This window comes from Anomaloglossus baeobatrachus, chromosome 10 (assembly GCF_048569485.1).
Source record: "Anomaloglossus baeobatrachus isolate aAnoBae1 chromosome 10, aAnoBae1.hap1, whole genome shotgun sequence".
NCBI lineage: Eukaryota > Metazoa > Chordata > Amphibia > Anura > Aromobatidae > Anomaloglossus > Anomaloglossus baeobatrachus.
In genome coordinates, this window is record NC_134362.1 from 42,157,830 (window position 1) to 42,182,855 (window position 25,026).

Here is a 25,026-nt window from a genome sequence, read left to right on the forward strand (position 1 = left end):
ACTGTGTGGCCATTGAGTCCTGGATCCTAGCGGCCTCAGGTTTATCTCAGGAGGTTGTTGCCACAATGAGACAGGCTAGAAAACCATCCTCAGCTAAGATCTATCACAGAACGTGGAAGATATTCTTAGCGTGGTGCTTGGCTCAAGGGTTTTCTCCCTGGCCATTTGCATTGCCAATTTTTCTTTCCTTCCTGCAGTCTGGGTTGGAAAAAGGTTTGTCGCTTAGCTCTCTTAAGGGTCAAGTCTCCGCGCTATCCGTATTCTTTCAGAAGCGCTTGGCACAGCTTTCTAAAGTACGCACGTTTCTCCAAGGAGTTTGTCATATCGTTCCTCCTTACAGACGGCCATTGGAACCCTGGGATCTGAACAAGGTTCTCATTGCTCTCCAGAAGCCGCCTTTCGAGCCTTTGAAAGAGGTTCCCCTTTCTCGGCTTTCACAAAAGGTAGTTTTTCTTGTGGCGGTCACGTCTCTTCGAAGAGTGTCCGAGCTAGCGGCGTTATCTTGCAAATCTCCCTTCCTGGTGTTTCACCAAGACAAGGTAGTACTGCGTCCAATTCCAGAGTTTTCTCCCAAGGTGGTTTCTTCCTTTCATCTCAATCAGGATATCACTTTACCATCTTTGTGTCCGCATCCAGTTCACCAATTTGAAAAGGGTTTACATCTGTTGGACCTGGTGAGAGCACTCAGGATTTACATTTCTCGCACGGCGGCTCTACGCCGTTCTGATGCGCTCTTTGTCCTAGTCGCTGGTCAGCATAAGGGATCGCAAGCTTCCAAATCCACCCTGGCGCGGTGGATCAAGGAACCAATTCTTCACACATACCGTTCTGCTGGGCTTCCGATTCCATCTGGACTGAAGGCCCATTCTACCAGAGCCGTGGGTGCGTCCTGGGCATTACGGCATCAGGCTACGGCTCAGCAAGTGTGCCAGGCGGCTACCTGGTCGAGTCTGCACACGTTTACCAAACACTATCAAGTGCATACCTACGCTTCGGCAGATGCCAGCCTAGGTAGACAGGTCCTTCAGGCGGCGGTGGCCCACCTGTAGGAGGAGGCTGTCTGACAGCCCGTTCATGTGGTATCTTTTTACCCACCCAGGGACTGCTTTTGGACGTCCCACTGTCTGGGTCTCCCAATTAGGAGCGAAAAAGAAGGGAATTTTGTTTACTTACCGTAAATTCCTTTTCTTCTAGCTCCAATTGGGAGACCCAGCACCCGCCCTATTTGTTCTTAGGGTTTCGTTTTTTCGGGTGCACATGTTGTTCATGTTGTTTCTTAAGTTCTCCGATCGTGTTATCGGATTGAATTTGTTTTTGAAACTGTTATTGGCTTTCCTCCTTCTTGCTTTGGTACTAAAACTGAGGAATCTGTACTCCTACGGGAGGGTGTATAGCCAGAAGGGGAGGGGCCTTACACTTTTAAGTGTAGTTCTTTGTGCGGCCTCCAGAGGGCAGTAGCTATACACCCACTGTCTGGGTCTCCCAATTGGAGCTAGAAGAAAAGGAATTTACGGTAAGTAAACAAAATTCCCTTCTTTTGGTTGTTCGGGTACACATGTTGTTCATGTTGAATGGTTTCAGTTCTCCGATGTTCCTTCGGATTGAATTGTTTAACCAATTATTGGCTTTCCTCCTTCTTGCTTTTGCACTAAAACTGAAGCAGCCCGTGATCCCACGGGGGGTGTATATGCAGAAGGGGAGGGGCCTTACACTTTTTAGTGTAATACTTTGTGTGGCCTCCGGAGGCAGTAGCTATACACCCAATCGTCTGGGTCTCCCAATTGGAGCTAGAAGAAAAGGAATTTACGGTAACAAAATTCCCTTCTTTTTACATTTTTACTGTTAGGCTATGTGCCCACGCTGCGGAAAATGCGTGGATTTTGCCGCGGATTTCTCGCGGAAAAGCCGCGGATTTCCCGAAAATCTGCAGCACAGCTACTCCCCAGCCATTTCTATGGCATTTTGGAAATGCTGTGTCCACACTGCGGATTTTTCCGCAGCGGAAATCGTGCGGATTTTCGTCCGGAAAAATCTGCAACAGGTCAATTATTATTGCGGATTTTCATCCGGATTTTGGCTTTAAAATTGGGGGGAAAAAAAAATCTGCGGTAAATCCGCACCTGAAAAGGTGCGGATTTTGCGGGAAAGCTGCGGATTTTGATGCAGAAAAATCCGCAGCTACATTCTCCCGTGGACACACAGCCTTACTCTTTACTTTTTTTTTTACTTAACTACTTTCAAACTACTTTTTTTTCCCTTCAAAACCATAATGAAGGCCGTGATCACATTAGCGTCTCTACATTAGGTTTTCTCTGCAGTCATAAGAGCATAATAATATGAACACAGGTGCCCGATCCATTACTCGGACTCCAGCTCCCATTGACTGGGCAGATCTAGATGTGAACGGCGCGGTTATTTCATGGGTCACTACAGCAGAGCCGGTGTGATCTATTTACCTAAATGCCTTCCTAGAACTCCATGTCTTGTGAAGCGTGAACTCCCTGGCACATTAGCACAATGTATATTTGCAGGATCACGCACTGCCGCTCCATTTACTTATTGGTTCACTGAAGAGATCATAGTTCAGATGTATTTTTTTGTAAGATGCATGTGAAGAAAAGCATTGGCGCTTTGGAAAATCACTGAGAAAAAATATATATATAGTCTGACCATGAATCTGCTTCTGTTGATTAAAATCAAAGGGAATCTGTCAGCTTTTGCTTCCCCATCTGAGAGCAGCATAATAGACGGAGAACCTGATTCCAGCGATGTGTCACTTACTGAGCTACTTGCTGCAGTTTAGATAAAAATCCATTTTTTTTTTTTCTCTGCTGCAGACCTACCAGATCTCTGAATGCTGAGCTTTGTATAACCCTGCCCACACCACTGATTGGCAACTTCCTGCCTATGCAGTGTACATAGAAAGCTGCCAATCAGTGAAAAGGGTGTGGTTTTACAGAGGAACTTGGAGGATGCTAGTGATCCCCTGCTAAGTGATTTTTTTTTTCTTTGCTTTTAATTTTCAAAACTGCAGCCGTCTAATCTGTTCATAAAGAGATATATATATTTATATATAATATGGAGATAGAGATTTGCCTTTATATATTTTATTTTATTTATTTTTTTAACCTTTTTTAGTTTTTAATCATATAATCAATAATCATATAATCATTGATTATGTTAAACTACAAAATTACAGATAATGTATCTCCTCGAATCCCAATCCCCCTCTCGACCTTGATTTTATTTAATATTTTTGATTTGACTTTTTTATACTTTTGATTTTATTCTTAGATTTTATTTAATTTTTCAATTTTATATTTTTATATTTTTTGATTTGACTTTATACTTTTTTTAGATTCTATATTTTTTTTATATTTTGATTTGACTTTGTTTTTTTTTATTCTTTAGCTTTTAAATGTTTATTTTCTTTGTCGCTCCATTGGGAGACCCAGACAATTGGGTGTATAGCTATTGCCTCTGGAGGCCACACAAAGTATTACACTTAAAAGTGTAAGGCCCCTCCCCTTCTGGCTATACACCCCCAGTGGGATCACTGGCTCACCAGTTTTGTGCTTTGTGCGAAGGAGGCAACACATCCACGCATAGCTCCACTTTTTAGTCAGCAGCAGCTGCTGACTATGTCGGATGGAAGAAAAGAGGACACATATAGTGTCCCCAGCATGCTCCCTTCTCACCCCACTGTATGTCGGAGGTGTTTGTAAGGTTGAGGTACCCATTGCGGGTACGGCGGCAGGAGCCCACATGCTGATTCCTTCCCCATCCCTTTTTACAGGGCTCTGGGTGAAGTGGGATTTACCGGTCTCCAGGCACTGAGACCGTGCTCCATCTACAGCCCCTGGAGAAGATGCTGGATGGAGCGGAGTACATCAGGGACATGGCCCTGCTTCCTCAAGGTACTCTGTGTCCCCGTGCATTTGGCGCTCACACCGCAGCATGCTGGGTGTTGTAGTGCGCCGGGGGACATCAGCGCTGCGGCGCCTGTGCCATGGCCTCATTCAGCTTTGCTGAAGCAGGCTCACTTATGGGAATTGGTCGCGCCGGCCGCTGGGATTGCGGCGCGGCTGGCACTTGTAGTGCGCCGGGGACTTCAGCGCGGCCTGCGCTTTTACGGCGGCCGCGCTGATAACTAGAGTCCCCGGCTTTTGCGGCCTGCTTCCGTTCGTTCCCGCCCCCAGACCTGCCAGTCAGGAGAGGGGCGGGACGCTGGCCACTTCCAGGAATCGGTCGCGCCGGCCGCTGGCAGCGGCGCGGCTGGCACTTGTGGTGCGCCGGGGACTTCAGCGCGGCCCGCGCTTTTACGGCGGCCGCGCTGATAACTAGAGTCCCCGGCTTTTGCGGCCTGCTTCCGTTCGTTCCCGCCCCCAGACCTGCCAGTCAGGAGAGGGGCGGGACGCTGGCCACTTCTATGAATCGGTCGCGCCGGCCGCTGGAACTGCGGCGCGGCTGGCACTTGTGGTGCGCCGGGGACTTCAGCGCGGCCCGCGCTTTTACGGCGGCCGCGCTGTTAACTCGAGTCCCCGGCTTCTGGGCCTAGTCTCCCTTCGTTACCGCCCACAGCCCTGACAGTCAGGGTAGGGGCGTGACGCTGCATAGAGCAGAGCTGAGAGCTGGAGTATGTTTTGCATACTCCACCCCTCTCACTGTGTGCACTGTGAATCCGGATTCCCGCACTTTCTCAGGCACGCCCACGGCTTCCTTCTCTACAAGGACACCGGCAGCCATTAGTGTCAGTTTCTGTAAGATACAGAGACAAGTGTGGAAGACCCTGGCATTCTGATAGTCACACAATCGCTGTAACAGGCGTTAAGCAGCACCTGTGGTGCTAACCCCACTAGTGCAGAAGTGCACTTATAGATATGCTTGTACTATATACATTGCACTGTTTGGTCGCACGTTGTATATACCCTCCTGGATTATGCGGAGGAGTTATCAGCATATTCTCTGTGTAAAACAAAGGTGCAGAACCACATGTTTTTCTATACAGCTGGTACAGCATGTACGGCTATACGGCCGGCAGGGACATAGACTCCCATTGTATGCACTAATGGCCAGGGGATGAGGACGGTGTCTGCAGTATTTACTGACAGTTTTTCTGAGACTATGGCTATGATACTAGAAGCCTAGCAGTCCGGACATGTCTCTCACAATATGGGCACTGTTGAATCATTGATCCATGGCCCCCCTCAGTGTGAATAACTAACAGCTCCGGGAATGTCACACGCATCCCAGAGTCACGGCTCTGCACGGACGTCAGTCCCAGACAGCCTAAGTGGGCTCGCTATGAGCGGCCTCGGTTTCATCAGGGTCCGAACAGAAGGACTCGCTGTGTAATGAGGCGGAAGTAGCGGCTCAGGATTCTGATCCTGAGACCGCTCTCAATCTGGATACACCTGATTGTGACGCCATAGTAAATAATCTTATAGCGTCCATCTATAGAATGTGGGTTATTTCTCACAGCTCCTCCAGTGGAGGAGTCAGCTTCACGTATTTTTCTGGTCCACTCTGCCTTCAGAGAGGCAGTCCAGGAACACCACGCTTATCCAGATATGCGCTTCTCCAAACGGCTTAGGATACACGTTATCCCTGTCCCCTGACTTGGTCAAGGACTGGACCCAATGTCCCGAGCGGCATCCTCCAATCTCCAGGCTTGTAGCTAGATCCATAGTTGCAGTGGGAGATGGAACTGCAAACTCAAAGATGCCACTGACAGACAGATGGATCTCTGGTCGAAAGCCATCTATGAGGCTGTCGGCGCACCGTTGGCTCCGGCATTCTCTCCCTTGGGGCACTCCAAGCTATTTCAGCTTGTCTTACACAGATTGACACGGTTACACGTACATCTGTGCCGCAGGTGGCATCCTTAACCTCTCAAATGTCTGCATTTGTTTCTTACGCGATTCAGGTTGTCCTGGACTCTGCGAACCGTGCGGCGGTAGCCTCCGCTACTCCGTGTTTTTAAGCAGAGCCTGGTCTGCTCGTTAAGTGAATGGAAGGCAGATTCTGCTTCCAAAAAAGGTTGCCTAACCAGTTGCCTTTTTCTGCTGACCGACTGTTTGGTGAGCGTTGGATGTAACCATCAAACAGTCCAGGGGTAAGGATTCATCCTTTCCTCAGCCCGGACACAACAAACCCCAACAGAGCAAGAGGCAGTCGGGGTTTTCGGCCTTTTCGAGGCTCGGGCAGGTCCCATTTTTCCTCGTCCAATGTGGACTCAAAAGGATCAGAGGAGCTAAGATTCTTAGCGGGCTCAGTCTCGCCCAAAAAAGCGACAGTCTGAAAACCCGCTTCCAAGGCGGCTTCCTCATGACTTGCGGCCTCGGTCGGTAGCAGGCTCTCCCGCCTTGGCGATATTTAGCTGCCATAGGTCAATGACCATTGAGTGTGAGACATTCTGTCTCACGGGTACAGGATAGAGCTCACTTCTCGTCCTCCAACTCGATTCTTCAGAATTTCTCCACCTCCCGGCCGGGCCGCTGCTCTTCTGCAAACAGGGTGCACTCTATAGGCAGAAAGAGTGATGACCCCCGTTCCTCTTCAGGAACAAGGTCACGGTTTTTACCCCAAATTCTTTGCGGTACCTATAACAACGGGCCGTTCCGTCCCGTTCTGGATCTAAAAATGCTCAGCAAGCTCGTGGACACCAGGCGGTTCCGGATGGAATCCCTCCGCCATGTCATCGCCTCAAGGTCCCAAGGATATTTCCTAGCATCATTAGGCACAAGGATGCTTATCCACACGTGCCGATTGATCCAGAGCACTAGCGTTTCTACGCTTCGTTATAGGAGACGAACACCCTCTGTTCGTAGCTCTACCTTCCGGCTAGCGACAGTCCAACTGGTCTTCGCCAAGGTCAGGGCAGCAGTAGTCACAGTCCTGCACTCTCAGGGTCACTCTGTGGTCCCGTATTTAGACGATCTACTTGTCAAGGCACTCTCTTAGGAAACATGCCAACACTGCCCGAACGTTGCGCTGGAGACTCTCTAGAGTTTTGGGTGGATCATCAACTTTTTAAAGTCAGATCCGACCCCGACCCTATCAATAACATATCTAGGCATAGAGTTTCTTACTCTCTCAGCGATAGTGAAGCTGCCGCTAGACAAACAGCATTCACTACGGGCTGCAAGCTCTTCTTTAAGAACCAGTCGCACACATTGAGACGCCTCATGCACTTCCTACGTAAGATGGTAGCAATGGAGGCAGTTCCTTTCGCGCAGTTTTACTGCGTCCACTACAATGGGACATTCTCCGCCAATGGGACGAGGAGTCGACGTCCCTCAACAGAGTCGTCGTTCTTTCTCAGGCGGCCAAGGAATCTCTACGGTGGTGGCTTCTTCTCACCTCTTGGTCAAAAAGAAGGTCCTTCCTATCCCCGTCCTGGGCGATAGTTACGACAGACGCGAGTCTATCAGGGTGGGGAGCAGTTTTTCTCCACTACAGCGCTCAGGGTACGTGGACTCAGCAAGAGTCCACTCTTCAGATCAATGTTCTTGAACACAGAGCAGTGTATCTTGCCCTACAATCCTTCCAACAGCGGCTGGAAAGCAAGCATATCCGACTTCAGTCGGACAGCTCCACAGCGGTGGCATACATCAACCACCAAGGAAGAACGCGCAACCGGCAAGCCTTCCAGGAAGTCCGGCAGGTTCTGATGTGGGTGGAAGACACGGCATCCACCATATCCACAATTCACATCCCAAGTGTGGAAACTAGGAAGCTGACTTCCTAAGTCGCTGAGGTGTGGCCGAAAGAGTATGGTCTCCTCACCCGGACGGGTTTCAGGAGATCTGGCGCCGCTGACAGAGGCCGGACGTCGATCTAATGGCGTCACGGCACAACAACAATGTGCCAGCTTCATGGCACGGTTTCACAATCATCGAGCTCTGGCGGCAAACGCCTTAGTTCAGCATTGGTCGCAGTTCCAGCTACCTTAGGTGCCACCTCTGGCATTGTTGCCCAGAGTACTGCGCTAGATCAAGACCGACTGCGGCCGCGCCATCCTCGTCGCTACAAATTGGCCGAGGATGTTGTGGTACTCGGTTCTGTGGTGCCTCACGGTAGGCTAACCGGGGGCACTACCAGACCAATCAGACTGGCTGTCTCAAGGGCCATTCTTCCATTTGAATTCTACGGCCCTCAACCGGATGGTGTGGCATTGAGTCCTGGAACCTAGTGTCGTCAGGATTACCTCAGGACGTGGTTGCCACCATGAGACAGGCTAGCATACCAACGTCCGCCAAGATTGACCACAGGACGTGGAAGATGTTCTTATCTCGGTGCTCGGCGCAGGGTGTTTCTCCCTGGCCGGTTGCATCGTCTATGTTTCCTTCCTTCCTGCAATCTAGGTAGGAAAATGGGTTGTCGCTCAGTTCCCTTTAGGGACAAGTCTCAGCGCTATCTGTATTTCTTCAGAAACGACGACTTCCTCAGGTACGCACGTTCCTACGGGGAGTTTGTCTTCTCAGCACTCCGTACAAGCGGCCGTTAGAGCCCTGAGATCTGAACAAGGTTCTAATTGCTCTCCAGATGCCGCCTTTCGAGCCTTTGAAGGATGTCTCCCTTCCCGTTTTTCACGGGAAGTGGCCTTCTAGTAACGGTCTCGTCTCTTAGGAGAGTTTCCGAGCTAGCAACGCTCTCATACAAACTCCCTTCCTGGTCCTTCACCAGGACAGGGTAGTTCTGCGTCCGGTTCCGGAATTTCTCCCTAAGGTGGTATCCCATTTTCATATCAATCAGGATATCACCTCACCTTCTTTGTGTCCTCGTCCAGTCCATCAATTTCAGAAAGATTTGCATCTGTTGGTTCTGGTGAGAGCACTCAGGTTCTACTTCCCGCATGGCGCTCCTGCGCCACCCGGATGCACTCTTTGTCCTTGTCGCTGGTCGGCGTAAACAGTCGCAAGCTTCCAGATCCACCCTTGCTCGGGGGCTCGAGGAACCAATCTTGAAACCTACAGTTCTACTGGGCTTCTGGTTCTCTCAAGGCCGAAGGCCCATTCTACCAGAGCCGTGGGTGCATCCTGGGCATTACGGCACCAGGCTACGGCTCAGCAGGTGTGTCAGGCACCCACCTGGTCGAGTCTACTTACTTTTACCAAGCATTATCAGATGCATACCTACGCTTCGGCAGACGCCAGCCTAGGTAGATAAGTCATTCAGGCGGCGGTTGGCCACCTGTAGGAGAGGGCCGTTTGACGGCCCTATCATGAGGTATTCTTTTACCCACCCAGGGATTGCTTTTGGACATCCCAATTGTCTGGGTCTCCCAATGGAGCGACAAAGAAGAAGGGAATTTTGTTTACTTACCGTAAATTCCTTTTCTTCTAGCTCCAATTGGGAGACCCAGCACCCGCCCTGTTTTCTCGGGGTTTTTCTGTTTTTTCGGGTACACATGTTGTTCATGTGGTATGGTTCAGTTCTCCGATGTTTCCTCGGATTGAATTGGTCTTTAAACCAGTTATTGGCTTTCCTCCTTCTTGCTTTGGCACTAAAACTGGTGAGCCAGTGATCCCACTGGGGGTGTATAGCCAGAAGGGGAGGGGCCTTACACTTTTAAGTGTAATACTTTGTGTGGCCTCCAGAGGCAATAGCTATACACCCAATTGTCTGGGTCTCCCAATTGGAGCTAGAAGAAAAGGAATTTACGGTAAGTAAACAAAATTCCCTTCTTTTACCTTTTTAGATTTTATTTGATTTTATTTTACATTGTTTTTAATTTGACCTTATTTTAGACTTTATTTTATGCTCTTTTTAGATGTTATATTTTTTATTGGATTTTATATTAGTATTTTTATTTATATTTTTGATTGTATATTTTTTAGATTTTTTTTTATTCTATATTTTCTTTATATTTTTTATATATTTTGATTGTTTTTAAACTTTTGATTTTATTTAGAATTTTTTTATATTTTTAATTTGATTTTATATTTTTTATTTTAAATTATATCTTGTAATTTTTTTTTTTTCCCATCAGGGTGCTGCAGCCATGGTAATGGAGAGTGTGATGTTTGCAATCCTGGCAGAAAGGTCTCTCGGCCCCAAGTTGTATGGCATCTTTCCCCAGGGACGGCTGGAGCAATTCATTCCGGTGAGTGCAGAGTAGGATATCGCGCTCTTTTGGCTCGAGAAAGGAGTTATGTAATTCTGGATCTGATTGTGTATCTGGCGGTCAGTGACTCACTTATCACATGCCAGATACTTCTGCTCAGTCACTTGGCCGGAGCGTCGGTGGAATCTACTTACCGCGCTGTCAGATGATTTCCTTTTGGATCACATCTTGTGATTGAGTCAGGAGACCGGAAATCTGCATAAGCCAAGTGCAATTAATTATATCTATTGTTTCAAGATCAAACTTTTTTTTTCTTTCCCCTCTTTAAACAATTCCATTGTATAAATCAGTTTAAGAACTGAAGTCTGACCGGCAACTTTGACCCCAGTAACAGCAATGAATTCTGATCTGATTTTTAGAGTCGAAAGTTGGAGACTGAAGAACTGAGTTTTCCTGGGATATCGGCTGAGATAGCGGAGAAGATGGCCCGATTTCACGACATGAGCATGCCATTCAATAAGGAGCCCAAATGGCTTTTTGGAACAATGGAGAAGTAAGTTAAGAGACATTAAGAAAAGACTATTTTTGGGAGTAGGCAATCAGTAAGGTCTAAGACACAGGGCATGAAAATAAGACCGAGTGGAATGCGGTAAAACATCGCATTCCACTCGGACCAATATTAGCCTGTGTGCCTTGAGTGATTCTCTCAGCCCTAATTGGACCTATAAAACAATCGCAGCATGCTGTGACTGTAATGCGAGATTTTCTCTCGCACCTATTCAAGTCTATGGGGCGAAAGAAAGATCGCACTGCACTCGCAGTACACCGGTGTGCCGCGAGTGCAGGGCGACAATGGAAATAGCCAGCTTCGGAAGAGAAGAGATAAATCCCTCCCTCCCCTCCTTAGAGGCGGCCCGCCCCCTGCAGCTGATGTCCGATCGCATGATCGGATCTGTCGCTGTGACTTGCATGACACTCTGCTCCTGCTGTGCTGCCTGCATGAGCCACGTGTCATGCCATGTTCGCATTAGTCCCCCGTGTGGCCCTGGCCTATGATCGGCAAACATGCCAGTGATCGCCCGATAGTGCTTGTTAATTGTGTGACTCATTCATGCTGGCATTAAAAGTATCAGTAGCGCACTGCCCTGTGTAAGCAAAATGTTCTCCCGATAACAATGAGCAAAAGAACAGTTCTCAAAAATTGTAATAAAATGGCCCCAGTCATTTTAATTCCAACGGCACTGTCCAAGTCCCACGTCAGAACGGGCTTCAGCCTGAAAAAATGCGGATCCTTAGACCTGACTCAACTGACAGGAGCTGTATCGTAAGTACATACTGGAGAAGACAGGAGAAGAAATAAATCTCAGCTGCTCAAGTCCTCTTGTCAGCCAAGGAGAAGATTTATTTCTTCTCCTGTCACAGCCCATCTGGTGCTTAAGATACAGCTCCTCTGTCAGTTGAGACACAGGTCTGGGGATGTTTCTTCAGACTGCAGCCCTCTCTCATACAGGGACACCTGATTACATTCTCGGAGAGCCCCTTTAAGAATTGTACAATTGTTGTTGACTTTTCTAAACAGGCCATTAAACTACCTCAGATAGCCAGGGCTATCAACTGATCTCCTCAGCAGCTCCTAACATCAATGTCCTTGATGAGAACACAAGGATAGTTTTTTTTTTTTTGTTTAATTGTTGGTTTTTGGAGGTTCATCTTTGTATATAGGATACTGCATTTGGATATGTGGGAAGGGTGAGTGCGAGCTGCAGAGCATGTGGGTCTAGAAGTAGGTTCTAGTACGGGACATAGTTCTTGGTTCCTGCTAGGAGTCCTGCATATGACCTTGGTATAAGGTACTACAGAAAGGGTGGGATGGAGTGGAGCGCCTCACAGCAGTGCCGTCATGTAACCATATTGAATAGTCTTAAGTTTGTTTTTTTGTCTTATAAAGGTACTTGAAGCAGGTCCTGAAGATTAAGTTCACAAGAGAATCCCACGCCAGGAAGCTGAACAAGTTTTTAAGCTACAATCTCCCTAAAGAAATGGCTAATCTCAGGTATTTTCTTCATAAATAAACTAAAACGCCAGTGTCTTCAAAACATTCCACCTTCTACATTTCTGTCCTGCACAATCAAGAATTACTAGGAAAATTTAAAGGGAACCTGTTGCGTTGCAGATGCAGTCTGATCTGTGGACCGCACGGGACAGAAGCCGAGCAGAATGATAGATGGGTTTTTTGGAATTGACTTGGTATAATTTCTTCATTGAAATCCCTAGTGTTTGTATGTGTAGTCCAGTGGGCGGTCCGATCAGTGATTGACAGCTACCTCTGCCCCCGATATAGGGAAGACTGTCAGTCACTGATAAGACCACCCACTAGACTCTATATAAAACACCAGGGACTTCCACCGGGAGTCTATACATATAAACACCAGGGACTGCCCACTGGACTCTGCACATAGAAGCATCAGGGGCCGCCCACTGGACTCTGCACATAGAAGCATCAGGGGCCGCCCACTGGACTCTGCACATAGAAGCATCAGGGGCCGCCCACTGGACTCTGCACATAGAAGCATCAGGGGCCGCCCACTGGACTCTGCACATAGAAGCATCAGGGGCCGCCCACTGGACTCTGCACATAGAAGCATCAGGGGCCGCCCACTGGACTCTGCACATAGAAGCATCAGGGGCCGCCCACTGGACTCTGCACATAGAAGCATCAGGGGCCGCCCACTGGACTCTGCACATAGAAGCATCAGGGGCCGCCCACTGGACTCTGCACATAGAAGCATCAGGGGCCGCCCACTGGACTCTGCACATAGAAGCATCAGGGGCCGCCCACTGGACTCTGCACATAGAAGCATCAGGGGCCGCCCACTGGACTCTGCACATAGAAGCATCAGGGGCCGCCCACTGGACTCTGCACATAGAAGCATCAGGGGCCGCCCACTGGACTCTGCACATAGAAGCATCAGGGGCCGCCCACTGGACTCTGCACATAGAAGCATCAGGGGCCGCCCACTGGACTCTGCACATAGAAGCATCAGGGGCCGCCCACTGGACTCTGCACATAGAAGCATCAGGGGCCGCCCACTGGACTCTGCACATAGAAGCATCAGGGGCCGCCCACTGGACTCTGCACATAGAAGCATCAGGGGCCGCCCACTGGACTCTGCACATAGAAGCATCAGGGGCCGCCCACTGGACTCTGCACATAGAAGCATCAGGGGCCGCCCACTGGACTCTGCACATAGAAGCATCAGGGGCCGCCCACTGGACTCTGCACATAGAAGCATCAGGGGCCGCCCACTGGACTCTGCACATAGAAGCATCAGGGGCCGCCCACTGGACTCTGCACATAGAAGCATCAGGGGCCGCCCACTGGACTCTGCACATAGAAGCATCAGGGGCCGCCCACTGGACTCTGCACATAGAAGCATCAGGGGCCGCCCACTGGACTCTGCACATAGAAGCATCAGGGGCCGCCCACTGGACTCTGCACATAGAAGCATCAGGGGCCGCCCACTGGACTCTGCACATAGAAGCATCAGGGGCCGCCCACTGGACTCTGCACATAGAAGCATCAGGGGCCGCCCACTGGACTCTGCACATAGAAGCATCAGGGGCCGCCCACTGGACTCTGCACATAGAAGCATCAGGGGCCGCCCACTGGACTCTGCACATAGAAGCATCAGGGGCCGCCCACTGGACTCTGCACATAGAAGCACCAGGGGCCGCCCACTGGACTCTGCACATAGAAGCACCAGGGGCCGCCCACTGGACTCTGCACATAGAAGCACCAGGGGCCGCCCACTGGACTCTGCACATAGAAGCACCAGGGGCCGCCCACTGGACTCTGTACATAGGAACACCAGGGGCCGCGCCCCTGGACTCTGTACATAGAAACACCAGGTATGTCAATGAATACGTTTTACAGAAACTTTCCAACAAAAATGTACATAACCTCCTGGCTGCAGATCAGATACCATTATGACCGGTTCCCCTTAAAGAATAATCGGCGTCTGTGGGTGAATGTGAAGTTAATAAACATAAGTTTGTTTTTATTTTCTTCAGGGCTTTACTGGAGGCCACTCATTCTCCGGTTGTGTTCTGTCACAATGACTGTCAGGAAGGTAAGAGGCACAAGTCTATATAGTATAACCTATAACTGAACATGTTGATCCAGAGGAAGGCAGAAATCTCATGAGGCAGAGGCTGATTGCCCCATATTAAAGGAAAAATGCCTCAGACTCCAGATCTGGCAATCAGACACATTCACTGGATTACTGTGCCTTTGTAGAATGTGGTACCCATAATCTGTAATATAGTTATCAAAGGCATTCTGGCCCCTTCCTTGACTGACTTTTTTTTTAAATTATTTATAGTGAATTACAATATTTTGTGGCAGAGTATTATAGCCTCACTACTTGTACAGTAAAGAATTTATAATCTCACTACATCTACAGTAAAGAATCTATAGCACCCTGCTTGTACAGTACAGAAGCCGTGGCCTCGCCGCTAGTCCGGGCGAGAAGCCGTGGCCTCGCCGCTAGTCCGGGCGAGAAGCCGTGGCCTCGCCGCTAGTCCGGGCGAGAAGCCGTGGCCTCGCCGCTAGTCCGGGCGAGAAGCCGTGGCCTCGCCGCTAGTCCGGGCGAGAAGCCGTGGCCTCGCCGCTAGTCCGGGCGAGAAGCCGTGGCCTCGCCGCTAGTCCGGGCGAGAAGCCGTGGCCTCGCCGCTAGTCCGGGCGAGAAGCCGTGGCCTCGCCGCTAGTCCGGGCGAGAAGCCGTGGCCTCGCCGCTAGTCCGGGCGAGAAGCCGTGGCCTCGCCGCTAGTCCGGGCGAGAAGCCGTGGCGTGGCCTCGCCGCTAGTCCGGGCGAGAAGCCGTGGCGTGGCCTCGCCGCTAGTCCGGGCGAGAAGCCGTGGCGTGGCCTCGCCGCTAGTCCGGGCGAGAAGCCGTGGCGTGGCCTCGCCGCTAGTCCGGGCAAGACATGTGATTGTAGATTCTTTCCTCTACATGCCTTGTCATTGTCGCTGGCCTAGTTATGAGAAGATCATTAAGAACTGTACTTTATATTCATATAATTGTATATTGTAAGGAGATTGCCTCTGTCCCATCTACACCATTCATCCCTGCGATGGGCTGATTTGCCTCCATGCTGCGGCCAGGGCAGTGGAATCTGCATAGTGGGCTATGGGCTATGCTTTAATGACTCCAGTCCTAGTACTTGCATTTTTTCTTCCAGTGTCTTTCTTTGTATTGTCAGGAAACATCCTTCTTCTGGATGGAAGGGAGAACGCGGACAAGCAGAAGCTGATGCTGATCGACTTTGAGTACAGCAGTTACAACTACAGGTGTGTGTATTTCTGCAGATTTACCAGTTTGCATTTGTGGAATGAACGGTGACTCCTCACTATCGAGTGCAGAAGCTGTAGAGGAGTTTAACATATACAAGAAGTCCTCCTAAACCGCAAACAGGATTGGCAATTACACAGATTAGTGGGAGTTTAGTGTCTCCAGGAGTAATGTTGCTTTGCCACAATGAGTTGTTCCATGACGTTACCGATGCTCTGGGCTTTAAGCTGCTTAGTGTCAATGCTGTGCGATCAGGCAGCCGCGGTGATCAGATTACAGCTCCGCACGGTTGTCATCTGCAGCACTCGTCTGTTTATAGTCGGGGTCTCGTGTACTGATATGACCCCAACAGCGGAGATCTGTGGGGTCTGACTCCGTCCTGCACCTTTTTAATGACTTTAATTTCTTTCAGGGGATTTGATATTGGAAATCATTTTTGTGAATGGATGTACGATTACACCTACGAGAAATTCCCATTCTTCAAAGCCAATTTCACTAAATATCCCACAAAGAAACAGCAGGTAACGTTTTAATGACACCTACACGCGTCTGATAACCGGCGGCAATGGCAGTTTTATCCCTTTCCACAATTAATATTGGATATAGATTATATTAGTAGCTAATCAGACAATTCATTAACCCATTTAGTTCTTTTCATAGTTAAACTGAAGCGATCATTACATTCATACTGCCTGATTATGCGCTGGCGCGCGTCTGTGGGGTGCGCTGGCGCGCATCTTCCCACTCTGATCCAGTTCTCTTCTTGTGTACACACTTGGGAGAGTCCTGTCAATCAACTGGAGGGGGGCGGTCCCAGATTAATCACATTTCTGACTATGCTCCCTGCCTTGATCTTTAAACTGTATCTTCATTAAATCGGAGCGTTAGAGGAAAAATATACCTTGATACAATCATCCAGGCCGTTCTGGCAGCATGAATGTTATGACCGTTTTCCTTTAAGGACAGAGTCACACTAGCCTATGAGATACAAAGCAACAGCATCAAAGGTGATATACTAATGACCCTCAGCTCCTGGTCCAAGTGTCATACTGTGATGTGATCCTGCAATCTGATCACAACTGCGGAGGAGAGGGAGGGATTAATCTCCCCATCTCCTCCATTGTCGACCTGTGCATATATTGCACTGCACGCCGGTGTCATCAGAGTGCAGTCCGATGCCTCTCGCACCCATAGACTTGTATGGGTGCGAGGGACACTGCTCTTGCAGACAGTTGCAGCATCCTGCGTTTTTTTCCCTAGTCCAATTAGAGCTGAGGAAAGACTCGCAGATCTAAGCTGCAGCATTGTCTTACATAGGGCCGAGGGCAATGCCAGATTTTCTCTGCACTAGTCAGTCATGCGTCTGTGACGCTGGCCTTACTCAGACTTTGCAAATGGAAGTTTTCTCTCCAGCTTTATACAAAGCTCTTTGGAGACGTGCCGCAGCGTAGCCCATCTGTGCCGCAGCGTAGCCCATCTGTGCCGCAGCGTAGCCCATCTGTGCCGCAGCGTAGCCCATCTGTGCCGCAGCGTAGCCCATCTGTGCCGCAGCGTAGCCCATCTGTGCCGCAGCGTAGCCCATCTGTGCCGCAGCGTAGCCCATCTGTGCCGCAGCGTAGCCCATCTGTGCCGTCCAGACGGCTTCCCATCGTCTCCACAATGCAGCAGTCTGCTCAGCAGAAGCCGGCAGTGCACTGAATGTTTGCTGTAGACACGAGTGTTTGACTTGTCGTGTTTGTTTTTCTTGTTTTTGTTTTTTTTAGCTTCACTTTATATCAAGTTATATAACAGAGTTTCAGCCCGGCTTTGAAAACCTGAGCAATGAAGAGAGGAGCAAGGTGGAGAGCGAAATGCTGATCGAGGTTAACCGGTGAGCCTGGTCCGACGCGCTTTATAATTGTGAAGATAGTAAAACCGGGCGGCTTTTCATTTTGGACAATATCTTTGTACCAATGGGGCCCCAATAAGCGTATTTCGGGGAATCCGGCTATTAAGATCTAACTTTCTTCTCTGAAATCTCAGCACTCATATGCTTGGGGTTCCTTTTGAATTTGCTAGGCTGTATATGTAGTGTTCGTATGTTGCATCCAAAGGAAGACATTGAGCCCCGTTGCCGCTAGGAAAGTAACTCAGTCGTGGGGGCGGCGCCAGCTCTGCTTCATTCACCGCTTTATCGAGAGCGGCAGCTACAACCGCACCCCCGTGCACTGACTGACAGTCACTCATCATTAGAACCAGCTGTCAGTCAGTGCAGGGGGTGTGGTTACAGCTGCCGCTCTCCATACACAGAGCGATGAATGAGCCGGCGCCGCCTCTGTGACTGAAGCCCGAATACTGCTGCCAGGAGGAATAAAGTTCATTTCCTCCTGGCAGCGGGGTGTCATGTGTCGGCAAATACTTTGACCCGCAGATTAACCCCATATCGACTGGTTAGTAACATTTTTACTAAAAAGAAAAAGCCAGATCACCTCTCCGTGCCACACACTCACAACTGCTTCATTATCTGAGACTGCTGGAAATAGTTGACCGCAGTCCTTGGCCATCTCTCGCAGTCCCATAATGGAGGTGGTGATGTTGTACCATTACGCCATTCACACAGGGCACTACTGAGCTATTTTTTGGGGTTTGTTGGGGTCCAAATAGTGTGCTCAGAAATTGCATTTATGGTTTCACCCCTTTAAAGTTAAAATTGTGTCCAGCATAAGGCTGTGCCGATGGGACAATGTACCCGCGGATATTTCTGCAGATTTCCCGGGATAAGCAGCTATCCATTGCTGCGGGTTCCGAGCATTTTTTGTTGCGGTAAACCTGCGAGACAAGTGCGGAAATACCTGCGGACGTCCCGAACTCTGTCTCCATAGTGGAGGAGCGGGATTTCCGCAGATATTTTCGCCGAAACAATTGACATGCAGTTACGGGAAATCCGCACCATGTTCCGCAGCCGCACATGCCGCAGCATGGACACAGCACTCCCCAAATCCCATAGGATTACATGGGGAGTGTCTGTACTTGCTAGAACCTGCGGATTTATCTTGAAAATCCAGATAAATCCGCAGGTTTTCCGCAGCAAAATCCAGAGGTAGTCCCGTGCGCACAAAGCCTAATAGTAACTGGGCACCTCTGCCTGCACCATGAAGGCCTGCACATAGTAATCCAATGCAGATTGAATGTACTAGGCATATACAAAGCTATAGAATAATGCCTCTTATTCCTTGTTAATATCCACTTGTGCAGGTTTGCCCTCGCATCCCATTTCTTCTGGGGTCTGTGGTCTATCATTCAAGCAAAAATCTCCTCTATTGAATTTGGGTACATGGTGAGTAAGATTTTTGGAATCCTACATGGCGATTACAGCAGGTCACTGTATAAAGGTTACTGTCATTTTCAGTGTGACCGCCGAGTCCTGACGTCACACACAAGTTGGCGACATATTTAAAACTTTTTTAATAAATATTTGGGGGCTATTTGTGACCAGTATAATACAATATATACAGTACATGCAGAATAATTCGCGGATACTTAAGTGACTTTGGGATACCTTTGTTCTTTAAAAAATGTAATGTGATCACATGGTGACACTTCCACTTGTGATTTGCTCTCTAAAGAGGGGGGTAATCGTCTCAATTTGATACAACTGTATAGAATGTACCAAATAAGTTCTCCACGGGGGATGGCACAGAAACTTCTATCACAGATACTGATGATGATTACACAGCTCTTTTCTTCAGCGCTCTATTGGGAGACCCAGACGATTGTGACGATTGGGGTATAGCTACTGCCCTCTGGAGGCCACACAAAGCACTACATTAAAAGTGCAAGGCCCCTCCCCCTCTGGCTATACCCCCCCCGTGGTATCACGGGTTCTCCAGTTTTAGCTTTGTGTGCGAAGGAGGTCAGACATTCCATGCATTGCTCCACAGATTTTAGTCAGCAGTAGCTGCTGACTATTTCGGATGGAAGAAAAGAGGACACATATAGTGTCCCCAGCATGCTCCCTTCTCACCCCTGGATGGTGTTGTAAGGTTGAGGTACCTATTGCTGGTACAGGGCTGGAGCCTGACATGCTGTTTTCCTTCCACATCCCCTGGTAGGGCTCTGTGGAAGTGGGATCCTGCCGGCCTCTCAGCTCTGACGCCGGGCTCCATCCACAGACCCATTAGAACCTGATGGAGACGGAGCAGGAGTACGATCAGGGACAGGCCCTGCATCATACAGGTACTCTGTGTCCCCGGCAGGCACAGACACACTCCGGGTTGGCTGGGTGTTGTAGTGCGCCGGGGACCGCAACGTTGGAGTTAGTGTCCCTACAGATTACTGGGGGATTGTTTGTGTATGGGAACGCAGCGCCGACCCCCTCTGGACCGGGCGGCGCTGCTGTGACTTGTGGTGCGCCGGGGATCCGCCGTCCGCGCTTTTACGGCGGCGGCGGTTATAAATTGAGTCCCCGGCTTTTTGGGCCTAGGACGCCGGCAGCTCCGATTCGTTCCCGCCCCCACCCTGTCATTCAGGGTAGGGGAGAGACGCTGTTCGCTAGCAGCGACGAGGGCTGGAGCCTGATTTACATGCTCCAGCCCTCACACTAGGCACAGAGGGAAGCAGGCTTCCCGCTCTTGGCCAGGAACGCCCAGGGCCCGCCCCCCTTCTCTCTCAGGACGCCGGCAGCCATTACATGCAGTCTGGCTGGAGGAAGGACGCAAGGCTCTGGGAGACCTGGACTAGGGGCTATCTGGCGACCACACACCCGCTTTTTAAGCGGGCGGTAAGCGATTTTTCTGTGCTGGTCCCTCTAGTGCCTCACGGTGTATCGGTGTACTGTGTAGGATATAGAGATATTGTATTTCTTGCACTGTGAGGTCGCTTCTGGCTGCATCTCCCAGATCACTCTGTGGAAGCAACAACATGCCATCCTCAAAACGCAAGGCTGCCAAGGCTAGGGCTGTGTATACTGCGTGTGCTGCATGTGGGGCTAATCTACCAGCAGGCTCCGATGACCCCCATTGTGTGCAATGCTCCGACCCGGTGCTGCTTCGCCAGCCGGAGTCAGGAGGGAGAGTGACCCAGGCTGAGACGCCTGTAAGTCCTGCCCCGGTGACAGGGACAGACTTTGCAGTTTTTGCTGATAATATGTCTGTCTCTATGGCAAAAATCCTTGAAACCTTGCAATCTATGCATGGGGCTCAGTCTTTGGGCACGGCGAGGCCTCTGTCCTCAGGTCCCCCTCACTTGGAATTAATCCAGCCCACAGGGGGGTCCCCGGCTTCACAGGCCGAGGATTATGACTCAGATGATAGCCCCAGCCACCCTAAGCGAGCTCGCTGGGAAAGACCCTCGACGTCATCACACTGCTCAGGGTCTCAGCGCAATCAGTCTCCCTGTGATGTGTCTGATGAGAGTGATCAGGAATCCATTCCTGGAACCCCTCTCAACCTGGATACTCCTGATGGGGATGCCATGGTAAACGACCTTATCTCAGCCATCAATAGGCTGTTGGATATTTCTCCCCCAGCCCCTTCAGCAGAAGAGGCGGCTGCGGAGCAGGAGAAGTTTCGTTTCCTTTATCCCAAGCGTAAATTGAGTGCTTTGTTGGATCACGCTGACTTCAGAGAATCAATCCAGAAGCACGACGCTCACCCAGAAAGGCGTTTCTCTAAACGATCTAAAGATACGCGTTTCCCTTTCCCCCCTGAGGTGGTCAAGCGCTGGACACAGTGTCCAAAGGTAGACCCCCCGATTTCCAAACTCGCAGCTAGGTCCATAGTTGCAGTGGAGGATGGCGCTTCACTTAAAGATGCCAATGACAGACAGATGGACCTTTGGTTAAAATCTGTCTATGAAGCTATCGGCGCGTCGTTTGCTCCGGCATTCGCAGCCGTATGGGCACTCCAGGCTATTTCAGCTGGCTTAGCAAAAGTGGATGCTATCATACATCCAGCAGTGCCGCAAGTGGCGCACCTTACCACGCAGATGTCGGCGTTTGCGTCTTACGCTATCAATGCGGTCCTAGAATCTACCAGTCGCACCTCAATGGCGTCCGCCAATTCGGTAGTTTTGCGCAGAGCCTTGTGGTTAAAGGACTGGAAAGCAGATGCTGGTTCCAAAAAATGTTTAACCAGTTTGCCTTTATCTAGAGATAGACTGTTTGGCGAGCCATTGGCTGATATCATTAAGCAGTCTAAGGGTAAAGACTCCTCTTTACCACAACCCAGAACAACCAAACCTCAGCAGAAAAAGTGGCAGCAGAGGTTTCAGTCCTTTCGAGGTTCGGGCAAGACACCATTTACCTCGTCCAAAGGGACTCAGAGGACGCAAAGAAACTCAGATTCGTGGCGGGCTCACACGCGCCCCAAGAAAGCAAATGGAGGTACCGCTTCCAAAGCGGCTACCTCATGACTTCCAGCCCCCTCCCTCCGCATCGCCGGTCGGGGGCAGGCTCTCCCGCTTTTCCGGCATTTGGATGTCACAGGTCAAAGACCGGTGGGTGACGGACATTTTGTCTCGCGGGTACAGAATCGAGTTCAATTCTCGTCCTCCAGCTCGGTTCTTCAGAACCTCCCCACATCCAGACCGAGCAGATGCTCTGCTGCAGGCGGTGGGCTCCCTAAGAGCGGAAGGAGTGGTGATCCCAGTCCCTCCTCAGGAACAAGGGCAAGGGTTTTACTCCAATCTCTTTGTGGTTCCAAAAAAGGACGGCTCGTTCCGTCCTGTTCTGGACCTAAAACGGCTCAACAAACATGTGCACGCCAGGAAGTTCCGGATGGAAACCCTGCGTTCTGTCATTGCCTCAATGTCCAGAGGAGACTTCCTTGCCTCAATAGACATCAAAGATGCTTATCTCCACGTGCCAATTGCTACAGAACATCAACGTTTTCTACGTTTTGTGATAGGAGACGGCCATTTTCAGTTCGTAGCTCTGCCATTTGGTCTGGCAACAGCCCCACGGGTCTTCACCAAGGTCATGGCGGCGGTGGTAGCAGTCTTGCACTCTCAGGGACACTCGGTGATCCCTTACCTAGACGATTTATTGGTCAAAGCTCCCTCTCAAGAGGCATGTCAGCACAGCCTGAATGCTACGCTGGAGACCCTACAGTCTTTCGGATGGATCATCAACTTTCCAAAGTCGATCCTATCACCGACTCAATCACTAACGTATCTTGGCATGGAGTTTCATACTCTAGCAGCGATAGTGAAGCTTCCGCTGAACAAGCAGCGGTCACTACAGACAGGGGTGCAATCTCTTCTGCAGGGCCAGTTGCATCCCTTGCGGCGCCTCATGCATTTCCTAGGGAAGATGGTGGCAGCCATGGAAGCAGTTCCCTTTGCGCAGTTTCATCTGCGCCCACTTCAATGGGACATTCTCCGCCAATGGGACGGGAAGTCAACGTCCCTGGACAGGAAAGTCTCGCTTTCCCAGACGGCCAAGGACTCCCTACAATGGTGGCTCCTTCCCACCTCATTGTCTCAGGGAAGATCCTTCCTGCCCCCATCCTGGGCAGTAGTCACGACAGATGCGAGTCTGTCAGGGTGGGGAGCAGTATTTCTCCACCACAGGGCTCAGGGGACGTGGACTCCGCAGGAGTCCACCCTTCAGATCAATGTTCTGGAGATCAGAGCAGTGTATCTTGCTCTACTGGCCTTCCAACAGTGGCTGGAAGGAAAGCAGATCCGAATCCAATCGGACAACTCCACAGCGGTGGCATACATCAACCACCAAGGAGGGACGCGCAGTCGGCAAGCCTTCCAAGAAGTCCGGCGCATTCTAATGTGGGTGGAGGACAGAGCATCCACCATATCCGCGGTTCACATCCCAGGCGTAGAAAACTGGGAAGCAGACTTCCTCAGTCGCCAGGGCATGGACGCAGGGGAATGGTCCCTTCACCCGGACGTGTTTCAGGAAATCGGTCGCCGCTGGGGAGTGCCGGACGTCGACCTAATGGCATCCCGGCACAACAACAAGGTCCCGGCATTCATGGCGAGGTCGCACGATCAAAGAGCTCTGGCGGCAGACGCCTTGGTTCAAGATTGGTCGCAGTTTCAGCTCCCATACGTGTTTCCGCCTCTGGCGCTCTTGCCCAGAGTGCTACGCAAGATCAGATCCGAGTGCAGCCGCATCATACTCGTCGCTCCAGACTGGCCGAGGAGGTCGTGGTATCCGGATCTGTGGCATCTCACGTTCGGTCGACCGTGGTCACTGCCAGACCGACCAGACTTACTGTCCCAAGGGCCGTTTTTCCATCAGAATTCTGCGGCCCTGAACCTGACTGTGTGGCCATTGAGTCCTGGATCCTAGCATCTGCAGGATTATCTCAAGGAGTCGTTGCCACAATGAGACAAGCTAGAAAGTCGAATTCGGCTAAGATCTACCACAGAACGTGGAAGATTTTCTTATCCTGGTGCTCTGCTCAGGGAGTGTCTCCCTGGCCATTTGCATTGCCCAAGTTTCTTTCCTTCCTGCAATCGGGGTTAGAAAAGGGCTTGTCGCTCAGCTCCCTTAAAGGGCAAGTTTCGGCACTATCCGTGTTTTTTCAGAAGCGTCTAGCACGTCTTTCTAAGGTGCGCACGTTCCTGCAGGGGGTCTGTCATATTGTGCCCCCGTACAAGCGGCCGTTAGATCCATGGGATCTGAACAGGGTACTAGTTGCTCTCCAGAAGCCGCCCTTCGAGCCTCTGAAGGAAGTTTCCTTTTCTCGGCTGTCACAGAAAGTGGCGTTTCTTGTTGCGATCACATCGCTTCGGCGAGTGTCTGAGCTGGCAGCTCTGTCATCCAAGGCTCCCTTCCTGGTGTTCCACCAGGACAAGGTAGTGCTGCGCCCTATTCCGGAGTTTCTCCCTAAGGTCGTATCCTCTTTTCATCTTAATCAGGATATATCCTTGCCTTCGTTTTGTCCTCATCCGGTTCACCGGTATGAAAAGGACTTACGTTTGCTAGATCTGGTGAGAGCACTCAGAATCTACATTTCCCGCACGGCGCCCATGCGCCGTGCCGATGCACTTTTTGTCCTTGTCGCTGGTCCGCGCAAGGGGTTGCAGGCTTCTAAAGCCACCCTGGCTCGATGGATCAAAGAACCAATTCTAGAGGCCTACCGTTCTGCGGGGCTTCCGGTTCCTTCAGGGCTAAAAGCCCACTCAACCAGAGCCGTGGGTGCGTCCTGGGCATTACGTCACCAGGCTTCGGCTCAACAGGTGTGCCAGGCAGCTACCTGGTCCAGTCTGCACACTTTCACCAAGCATTATCAGGTGCATACCTATGCTTCGGCGGATGCCAGCTTAGGTAGAAGAGTCCTGCAGGCGGCAGTGACACCCCCGTAGGGGAGGGCTGTTTTGCAGCTCTAACATGAGGTATTTCTTTACCCACCCAGGGACAGCTTTTGGACGTCCCAATCGTCTGGGTCTCCCAATAGAGCGCTGAAGAAGAAGGGAATTTTGTTACTTACCGTAAATTCCTTTTCTTCTAGCTCTTATTGGGAGACCCAGCACCCGCCCTGTTGTCCTTCGGGATGTTTTTTTGTTGTTTGCGGGTACACATGTTGTTCATGTTGAACGGTTTTTCAGTTCTCCGATGTTATTCGGAGTTAATTTGTTTAAACCAGTTATTGGCTTCCTCCTTCTT

At 50.3% G+C, this 25,026-nt stretch overlaps 1 protein-coding gene across 1 annotated transcript in view; it reads left to right on the top strand.

The window, feature by feature from the left end:
* The window catches only part of LOC142254978 (choline kinase alpha-like), a 69,441-nt gene that overhangs the window by 37,472 nt on the left and 6,943 nt on the right, over positions 1-25,026 (top strand). The window contains exons 4-11 of the mRNA XM_075326384.1: positions 9,995-10,108; positions 10,489-10,622; positions 12,018-12,122; positions 14,141-14,199; positions 15,331-15,418; positions 15,832-15,940; positions 17,183-17,289; positions 18,654-18,735. Of these exons, the coding sequence (XP_075182499.1) occupies positions 9,995-10,108; positions 10,489-10,622; positions 12,018-12,122; positions 14,141-14,199; positions 15,331-15,418; positions 15,832-15,940; positions 17,183-17,289; positions 18,654-18,735 (798 nt within the window). The remainder of the gene's footprint in view (positions 1-9,994; positions 10,109-10,488; positions 10,623-12,017; positions 12,123-14,140; positions 14,200-15,330; positions 15,419-15,831; positions 15,941-17,182; positions 17,290-18,653; positions 18,736-25,026) is intronic.